At 25.4% G+C, this 9,809-nt stretch overlaps 4 protein-coding genes across 4 annotated transcripts; 3 read left to right on the top strand and 1 right to left on the bottom strand.

The window, feature by feature from the left end:
* Window positions 1–568: 568 nt before the first annotated feature.
* On the bottom strand, window positions 569–1,886 carry Phum_PHUM194990 (uncharacterized protein; the record flags this gene model as incomplete). Its single annotated transcript, XM_002425335.1, has 4 exons — window positions 569–873; window positions 959–1,355; window positions 1,435–1,605; window positions 1,767–1,886. 4 exons carry the CDS (start codon window positions 1,884–1,886, stop codon window positions 569–571), a joined length of 993 nt encoding a protein of 330 aa, XP_002425380.1.
* A 162-nt stretch (window positions 1,887–2,048) lies between these two features.
* Phum_PHUM194980 (DEAD box ATP-dependent RNA helicase, putative) lies at window positions 2,049–4,005 on the top strand (the record flags this gene model as incomplete). The annotated part of the gene is made up of 3 exons (XM_002425334.1): window positions 2,049–2,150; window positions 2,264–2,641; window positions 2,722–4,005. The coding sequence occupies 3 exons, from the start codon at window positions 2,049–2,051 to the stop codon at window positions 4,003–4,005; spliced, it is 1,764 nt and encodes a 587-aa protein (XP_002425379.1).
* Window positions 4,006–4,501: 496 nt separating this feature from the next.
* Window positions 4,502–5,482, top strand: Phum_PHUM194970 (uncharacterized protein; the record flags this gene model as incomplete). Its single annotated transcript, XM_002425333.1, has 3 exons — window positions 4,502–4,594; window positions 4,988–5,245; window positions 5,450–5,482. The coding sequence occupies 3 exons, from the start codon at window positions 4,502–4,504 to the stop codon at window positions 5,480–5,482; spliced, it is 384 nt and encodes a 127-aa protein (XP_002425378.1).
* A 1,113-nt stretch (window positions 5,483–6,595) lies between these two features.
* Window positions 6,596–8,544, top strand: Phum_PHUM194960 (Signal recognition particle 54 kDa protein, putative; the record flags this gene model as incomplete). The annotated part of the gene is made up of 5 exons (XM_002425332.1): window positions 6,596–6,658; window positions 6,836–7,393; window positions 7,495–7,905; window positions 7,992–8,100; window positions 8,180–8,544. 5 exons carry the CDS (start codon window positions 6,596–6,598, stop codon window positions 8,542–8,544), a joined length of 1,506 nt encoding a protein of 501 aa, XP_002425377.1.
* Between the last annotated feature and the right edge of the window lie 1,265 nt (window positions 8,545–9,809).

The following is a 9,809-nucleotide window of genomic DNA, read 5'->3' as shown; positions in this document are numbered from 1 at the left end:
GGTATAAAAAATTACGAATTCATGAAAATTTTTGCGGGACGGTGGAAAGATTCTTGAAAACGCCAATTGGGAACAATGTAAAAAAAATATGTATTGCGTATAAAAGAGAAGAGGTTTTTTTTTTTTTTTTTTTTTTGTGGATATATTGAAAAAAATCGAAAGTTTTGATGCAAAACGTTGTTATATGTTAATTTTTAGGACATAAAATAAATACAAAAAAATTGTAATAAAAAATTCTTAAAGCGCTATTATATATCGTCATGAAAAATGATTTAGTAATTATAAATATATATAAAATTATTTAACGACTTTATTTTTTTTAAAAAATCCTTTCCTAAACTGAATGAGAAAAATATTAAAAGATTTTCGTTCGTAAATGATATTATCAAAAAAGGAAAAAAAAAAAAAAAAACAAAATTAAGGCAATAATTCAGTTGTATAATTAAATATAATTTAATAATTAAATTCGGATTTACAAAATCAATTCATTTTAATAATACAAAAATAAAAAGGATGAATTTTGGTACCTAAATGATGATGTAAATTGTAATCATTATTTATTTTTCTATTAAATTTTTTTATCCTTATTTTCATCACAATCACTTTTATGGTTAATATGAACATTATCACAAGCATCATCATCATCATCATCTTCCTCTTCATCATCATCATCATCATCTTCATCTTCTTCGTCGTCGTCGTCGTCGTCATCTTCATCACCGCTGTTATCATTGTCAGAATCTGTTACATCATTATCATTTACTCCATAATTCAAATAGTAGTTAGACGAATTGTTAAAGTCATAATCAGGATCATCACCATCATCATCATCGGAATAAGCTTGTTTCTGTCTTCCAAATTTATGAGTTCTTGCTGTAATGATAAGAATTTTAAATTAAATATTTTTTTATGATATCAATTTATTAAAATTCACATAATAGTTTTATATTAAACTTACTAGAAACACTAAGATCTTTAGTTTGAGCAGTTTCAAATCCACATTTTGGACAAGGAAGAGGTTTATTTTTTTCATATTTAAAACCTTTTCGTCTAATATGATCTTCACAAAAGCAAATTTTACATTTTAGACAGGAATATTGACCAAGTTTATTACATGATTGGCACTTATAATTTTCCGATTCTAAAACTTGACAAGATGCTTGATGTTCAAACTGATCATCTTCGCAAAGAAAAGATGCACAAAATGAACACTTAAAAATTCTACCACCATGATCCCATACACCTCTCTCACATTCAACACAAATTGCATCTTGTAAAGGACAACTACAGGCGTGAACTGTTAGACAACGTCTTCCATGACAAACCCAACTTTCACAAAAATCACAAATCGCACCCTAAAATTCACAATCGCAAAAACATTTTTTTTAAAAACAGCACAAATAAAAATTGTTTAAATATCACCTCTTTACTTACCACCATTCCTAAACCCGTAGTAAACACGCCAGCATGGCGTACAACACAATCCCCTGTTTTTAGCATGCATTTGACTTTCCCACATTGAGCACAGGTAGGAAGTCTTTGAAGACTTTGACAAAAATAACAAAATGCTCGATTTTTTTGCTTTCTTTCACATTTATCACATTCCTGTTGAGAAATTATATGAAATTAGAATACTAAAAATGATTGAACATAAAAGTTTAAATTGGTTTTAATAAATTACATAAAAAATAAGTTACTGCTTCATAATGATAATGTAACATAATAATAATACTAATGGTTTTTATGTTTATTACAAAAAAACTTACCATTACAGAATTACATGGAAATTTTACCAAATCTAAATTTTCCTTTTTAGATCTAATTTCTTTTTGACGTATTTTTTGCTTTTCCGCTTTTTTACGCTGCCCTGTTTTTTTCTTCGGCATTTTAATATTTGATTTAATTCTTACCTGTACTTTAAAATGTTTTTTTAAGTCTAACTTTTAATAATAAAATAATTATTCTAATGACACGATCAACGTGCTTAACACGAATGTTAAATTAACGCAACAATTTTAATAAGAATTTTTTTTTCTACAATTTTTGAAATGGGTAACAGTCGAAGATGGGAAGATTTGGAAATTCCTCTCAGTCAGTCCGTGAGAAAAACAATTAATTCTTTAGGTTTTGATTTTATGACTCCCGTTCAGGTATAGTAAAAATAAATTTTTAAATTTTAACCTATACGTGTAAAAAAGTTACAAATTAAGTACATACGTTATAAGTTTATACATTAATAATTTAAAATGTTATTCTTATGTAGGCTGCAACCATTCCTCTTTTACAAAATCACAAAGACGTTGCAGTGGAAGCTGTCACAGGTAGTGGTAAAACATTAGCTTTTTTAATACCAGCAATAGAAATATTAATATCAAGACCTGAAAGGTGGAAAATAAATGAAGTTGGAGCTGTCATTATTTCTCCTACAAGAGAATTAGCCATACAAATATTTGATGTCCTTCAAAAATTTTTAGAGCATTGTCAGTTAAAAGGTTTACTTTTAGTTGGTGGTGACACAGTTGAAAATGATGTTAAAAATTACAAGGAAAAGGGTGGTAATATAATTGTTGCTACTCCTGGTAGATTTGAAGATTTGCTTGTTAGACAAAATTGTAATTTGTTGGGTGGTGTCAAATCTCTTGTAAGTGCTTATTAGTGCTTGTATTAGTATTATTTGTTGTAATTATTACTCGATGCAATTTAAGTTAAAATTTGTTTTAGGAAATTTTAATTTTGGATGAGGCTGACAGATTGCTTGATTTAGGTTTTGAAAAAACCTTAAATAATATCCTACTCTTGTTGCCAAAACAAAGAAGAACTGGTTTATTTTCAGCGACTCAAACTAAAGAAGTTGAAAAATTGGCAAGGGCAGGTTTAAGAAATCCAGTAGTTGTATGTGTTAAAGAAAAAGTAAATACACAAATATCAACTCCAGTTTCTCTGTCTAATTATTATTTAGTTTCTGAAGGAAATACAAAATTAGGGACATTAATCGGTTTTATTAATAACCAAGGAAAAGACAAAAAATATTTTTTTTTTTTTTCAACTTGTGCTTGTGTTGAGTGGTTCTATATTGTTCTTAAGGAAGTGTTTCAAGATGTAAATATATCATCATTACATGGGAAAATGGGTAAAAAGAGATTAAAAGTTTTGGACAAATTTAGAAGCCTGGAGTCTGGTTTACTTTTGTGCACCGATGTAATGGCCAGAGGAATTGATATTCCGGAAGTCGATTGGGTTATTCAATTTGATCCTCCGACAAAACCAGCCTCATTTGTGCACAGAGTAGGGAGGACTGCAAGAAATGGATTAACAGGTTCTTCATTGTTGATGCTTTTACCTTCAGAAGATTTATATATTGATTTTATAGAAAAAAATCAGAATGTTAAATTATTTAAAAAAATTGTCGATTGGAACATTCCTGACGTTCTTAAAATAATGAGAAACCTTCAATTGAAAGATAGGAATAATTTTGATAAGGCAAACAGAGCATTTGTTTCTTTTATACAGTCTTATGCCAAACATGAATGCTCATTAATATTTAGAATAAAAGATTTAGAATTTGGAAAATTAGCTACAGGATTCGGTTTGTTAAAAATGCCCAAAATGCCTGAAGTGAAAAATGTCGAAATAGAAAATTTTTCACCCATGGATATAGACTTCAATAGCATAACTTACGACAATAAAGTGAAAGAGGTAGAAAGGCAAAAAAATTTACAAATTTATTTAGAAACAAATATTTGGCCGAGTAAAAAGGGTAAAAAACGTCACGGTAACACGATTCCTTGGGAACAAAGCAAAAAGAAAAAACTTGATAAAAAATTAAAAAAAGACTATTTAAAAAAGAAAGCAGAAGAAAATGGTAAGAAGAAAAAAAAGAAATTGAAAATTGACGAAGAAGAAATGGCGTCACTTGCAAAAGATTTGGCACTGATAAAAAAAATGAAAAAGAAAAAAATATCAAATGATGTTTTTGAAAAAGAATTTTGTAACGATTTCAATTGAGATTTATCAATAATAATAATAATAATAATATTACAAAAAAAGTGAGTAAAAAAAAAAAAAAGAAAAAATTGTGTAAAATAATAAATATTTTATAAAATTATTACCGATTAAAAATTTTGTTTTTTTTGTTGTTGTCCAAAACCGTTAACCGTTCGTGAATGTGAATCGTGAATGTGAATTTTTAACGGTCGAATGTGAAAATTTAAACTTTATCAAAAACTTTAATTTTTTTTTTTAATTCTTAAATTCTTTAATTTAAATTTAAAATCGATTTTAAGATTTTAACAACATTAAAAATGTCGGTAATTTAGAGAGAAAAAAAAAATTTTTATAAAAAATCACAATATTTTATTTATTTAATTTTTTTTTTTTTTTTTTTTTCTTCTTCGTCTTCTTTAAAAAAAAAAAAAAAAAAAAAAAATTTTATTCGAACTAAAAAATTATTCGTGCTCTTATATATTTAGATTTACATGTTAAATTAATGTTTTTATCAAATATGAGTATAATCGTACAAGATGCGAATTTATCAATTTGCCTTTGGATTTTAGTATCAATTGCCATTGTTATTGCTTTATTATTATTATCAGTGGTAAGGTTTTTATAATTAATAAAATGATAATGATAATTAGTTAAAAAAAAAAAAAAAAATTTATCAATTTTTTCAATTTAAATTGTTTCAGTTTGATGGGAAAAGAGAAGAACTTCGGGAAACCGTAAGTTAATATTTTTAATATAAATATATTTATCAAATCGATCATAATAATTAATAAATTAATAAATAAAAAAAAACATTTTAAACGAGTTGTGATAGATAATTTGAACGCCATTTTTTTTTTTTTCGACAGATAATTTTTCCCGAAGGAAGTATAACGGCTGCCGTTGTGGATGCATTTATAGCGCCAGAGGTTGATTTATAAATTATTTTGAAGAATATATTTGTTTTAAAAAAATTTTATTATTTTAATTATGACTTCACCGTTAGGAAAAATTGAAAAAATTAGAGGGAAAAATAAATTCGAAATATGCCAAATTTGAAATAACGCAAGAGAAATTAGAAGAAACTAAAAGATCCATATCGGAATTGGAAATAACGAGCGAAGAAGTACAATCGAAATATCAAGAATTATTGAAACAATTAAAAATGGAATTGGCTAAAACGGAAAAAGAATGTCAAAATATACACAATCAAATAGAAAAAATCACGTCGAAAAGGGATAAATTAAAACAAGAATTGAACGAGGTTTGTTCGAATGAGAGTCCATTTTTGTATAAATATAAATAATATATCATTTGATTGTATGTAACCGTTTATTTTTTATGTTGATGATATGATATTTAAATAATCCTTATTAGATTTACAGAATCAATTCGAAAACAATAATTTATGAAAATATGTTTGGTACACTAACAAGAACTAGTAAACATAATGATTTTATAAATTCAGACGAAATTGAAATCCCAAGAAAATCATTTATGAATTCAAATAATGAAAAATTTAAATTTTCATTTGAAAGTAAATATAATTAAAATTTTTATTTTTTTTTTCAGTTAAGTTTTATTATTGTTGTTGTTATAAAGTGTATTTAATTGTTTGTTTGTTAAATTTTATTTGATTTTTAGGTTCCAAACAAAGATTTTAATAAGAAAGGAAGTCTATCTTTTGAAAATATTGAAAAAGATCAAATCAAATTTTTTTTTTTTTTGTAACATAAACAATTAATAAATAAAAAATTGAAAATTTGTAAATGATTTTACATATAAATATATATTAAATACAAAAGAAAGTAATATTTATAACATTTTTTTTTTTTTTTTTTTTTTTTCATGAGTTTATATGTGATCAATGTTAAATTTGTTTGAGTAAAAAAAAAAAAAAAGATTATAGTTAAAGTTCGGTGTGTTTTTTACCAGGATATTTTTTTAAAACGGCATAATAAAGATTAGAAAAAGCATAAATGCTAACACAAATAATTAAAATAAGAACAACAACAAAAACAAAACTTAAAAAACTTCCATCGATAATTGATTCTTTACATGTACCGCTCCTTCGTTTGGTTCTTTCTTTTTTTTCTTCAAATTCGTTACATTCAATTATTTTTTTCATAGCTTCTAATTTTATTCTTAATTCTTCAACTGATTCTGATAAACTAGGATTCTCTGAATGAAAAAAAATAAAATATAAAAATAAAAATTAACTTTTTGTTACTTTTTCTTATGAAAAATTTTTTTTAAAAAAAAATCCAAACTTAAAACTACCCATTCGTTCTGCCATTTTAAATGAAGTTATTGTTAATAATAAATATAAATAATACAAAAATATTTATCGACTTTAAAAATTATGAAAAAAAAAAAAAAAAAAAAGTCCAAGATTAAATTCCTTAAGGAATCTGCGGATCCTTTAGATCAAATATCGAACGGTTTTTATCAACCGCCTTCTTTTAATATAAAATCACGGGGTTTTAAAATGTTTCGATTAAAGTGGCAGAAGACATAAAATGTCGCATTAATGATGTGTGGCAAAGTAGAAATATAAATTTATTATCTGATAATAATTTTTAATTGCCTGGAAATTAAAAAATAAACTCACAAAATGGTTTTAGCGGATCTTGGACGGAAAATTACGTCTGCCTTGCATTCGCTTAGCAAGGCAACGGTTATAAATGAAGATGCAAGTAGATTCATATGTTTGTTTTAACTAATTGACTTGCACCTTTTTATCAAAATAACCTTTCATTAATTATAAAAATTTTTATTTTCTCATAATTATTTGTACCTTTATTAAAAATTAATACTTGTTGTTTCATGTTTTAATTTTTTTTTTTTTTTTTAGGTTTTGAATTCTATGTTAAAAGATATCTGCACAGCCTTATTGGAAGCAGATGTAAATATTCGCTTAGTAAAAAAACTTAGAGAAAATGTTAGAGCTGTAATTGATTTTGATGAAATGGCAGGAGGTTTAAACAAAAGAAGAATGATTCAAAGTGCTGTATTTAAAGAATTAGTTAAGCTTGTCGATCCTGGTGTTAAATCTCATCAGCCAGTAAAAGGAAAACCGAATATAATTATGTTTGTCGGTCTTCAAGGTTCAGGAAAAACAACTACTTGCACAAAACTAGCATATCATTATTTAAAAAAAAATTGGAAAGCTTGTTTAGTTTGTGCTGACACATTTCGAGCTGGTGCTTATGATCAGTTAAAACAAAATGCCACAAAAGCTAGAATACCTTTTTATGGTAGTTACACTGAAGTTGATCCTGTCGTTATCGCACAGGATGGCGTAGAAATGTTTAAAAAAGAAGGATTTGAAATTATTATAGTAGATACCAGTGGTAGGCACAAGCAAGAAGAATCATTATTTGAAGAAATGTTGCAAGTGTCTAATGCAATTGTTAGTAAAGTTTAATTATATACATATATGTCTAAGCCAAAAGTTTATGTATTATATATTTCCATGAATGTGCATACAATTTTTTTTTTTTTTTTTCACAGAAACCAGACAATATTATCTTCGTTATGGATGCTACAATTGGTCAAGCTTGTGAATCTCAAGCTAGGGCATTTAAAGAAAAAGTAAATGTAGGGTCTGTCATTATAACTAAATTGGATGGACATGCAAAGGGTGGTGGTGCTCTTAGTGCTGTAGCTGCAACAAATAGTCCAATTATTTTTATTGGTACTGGAGAACACATAGATGATTTTGAATCATTTAAAACGAAACCTTTTATTAGTAAACTCTTGGGAATGGGTGACATAGAAGGACTTATCGATAAAGTTAACGAACTCAAGTTAGATGACAATGAAGAATTAATAGAAAAAATTAAACATGGGCAATTCACATTACGAGATATGTATGAGCAATTTCAAAATATTATGAAAATGGGTCCATTTTCCCAAATAATGGTAAAGTTTTGATTGGTTTTTTTCATTGTTTTTATTTTCATTGAAATTAATAATTAATTAAAATTGATAAATTTTCAATTTATCAGGGTATGATTCCTGGATTTAGTCAGGATTTTTTATCAAAAGGAAGCGAACAGGAATCAATGGCTAGATTGAAACGAGTTATGACAATTATGGACAGTATGAACGATGGAGGTAAAATTATATAATATTTAAAAACATTTTGGTATACTTATTAACTTATGTAAATATTTTTATATATAAATATTTTCAGAATTAGATAACAGAGATGGTGCCAAATTATTTACGAAACAAAGTAGTCGAATCGTACGAGTGGCTCAAGGTGCGGGAGTAACAGAAAAAGAAGTCAAAGATTTGATATCTCAGTATACAAAATTTGCTGCGGTAGTTAAAAAAATGGGTGGAATCAAAGGATTATTTAAAGGTGGCGACATGGCTAAAAACGTTAATCAAGCTCAGATGACAAAATTAAATCAACAAATGGCAAGAATGATGGATCCGAGAGTTTTACAACAAATGGGTGGAATGAATGGATTACAATCGATGATGAGACAGTTACAACAAGGTGCCGCCGGAGGATTAAGCAATTTAATGGGGGGTTTCGGAGGAAAAGCTTAATTCACTATATATATAATATGACTACAAAGGAAATTAACATGAAATTTTTTTTTTATTGTATCGGGGAGGGGGGTGGGGAGGAAAGGGTAAAAAATTTATTATTTACTTATATAAGAACTAAATTGTTGATAATAATAATAATAAAGTGCATTCCCAAATCGACGTAAAAGAAAACAAAAAAAAAACAAAACTTATTATCATCAAATATACCCCCCCATATATATATATGTATTTGTACAGAAAATATTGATTTTGATAATTTGAAGAATAAAAAGTATTTTTTAAAGGTAATTGTTTTCATTTAGAAAATGTCCACCATAATCCTAATTTAATTATTAAACCGTAAGAACCTTTTAAAAAATTTTTTTGCATTATGGAAATGCTACAAAAATTTGTTACAAAATCAACATTTCGTAATAGAATACAATTACAAAGATAATAATAATAATAAAACAAAAAAAATAAAATAAATTAAGAATTAATTATTTTTATTCAAATGCAAAGTACAAAAAAAAAAAAAAAGAAAATTTCTTTTGTTAAATTTTTCAATATTAATCGTATGAGATTAAAAAAAAAAAAAAATTATTATTATTATCATTACAATGAAGGCACCGGTAAAAAAAAAAAAAAAAAAAACAAACCAGCGCAATCGACAACAAAATATTAATACAATCATTTATTATTATTATTATTAATTTAAAAAAAAACTTAATTCAAGCTTCTTTATCGATTATTAATTTAACGCATTAATTGATTAGAAAAATAATAATAATAATGATAATAATAAAAACAAAATCGGTGCGTTATAATTTCTTCTCGCTTACATTTTTGTTTTATTTAAAAAAAAAAAAAAGCATTCAAATTATTTTTTTTTAAGTTAATATTTATGTAAAACAAAACAAAAATAATATTTTACACCGATAAAATTTAATAAATTATTATTAATAATAATAAAAAAAAAATTATATAATAACATTTTAATAACGATTTTTTTTTTTTTTTTTTGGATTGAATTCGGCCATTTTGTCTCTCTTAAATATCAAATAAAATAATTATTTAATATATATTTTTTTTTTTTATTAATTAGGCAATACTCATTTTCCTTTCTTAATTAACATAATAATAATAATAAGCAAATTTAATAATAATAATAATAATAATAATATAAAATTGGCACACATTTATTTTTAAATGATATCCTGAACCTTAAAAATTAATTTATTAAACCTAATAATAATAATGGAGTTGCCATTTTTTTTTTTTTT

Source organism: Pediculus humanus, genomic scaffold (assembly GCF_000006295.1).
Source record: "Pediculus humanus corporis 1103172107544 genomic scaffold, whole genome shotgun sequence".
In the NCBI taxonomy this organism is placed as follows: Eukaryota; Metazoa; Arthropoda; class Insecta; order Psocodea; family Pediculidae; genus Pediculus; species Pediculus humanus.
Note: the sequence above shows the minus strand (reverse complement) of the source record. Positions and strands in the feature narration are given on the sequence as shown.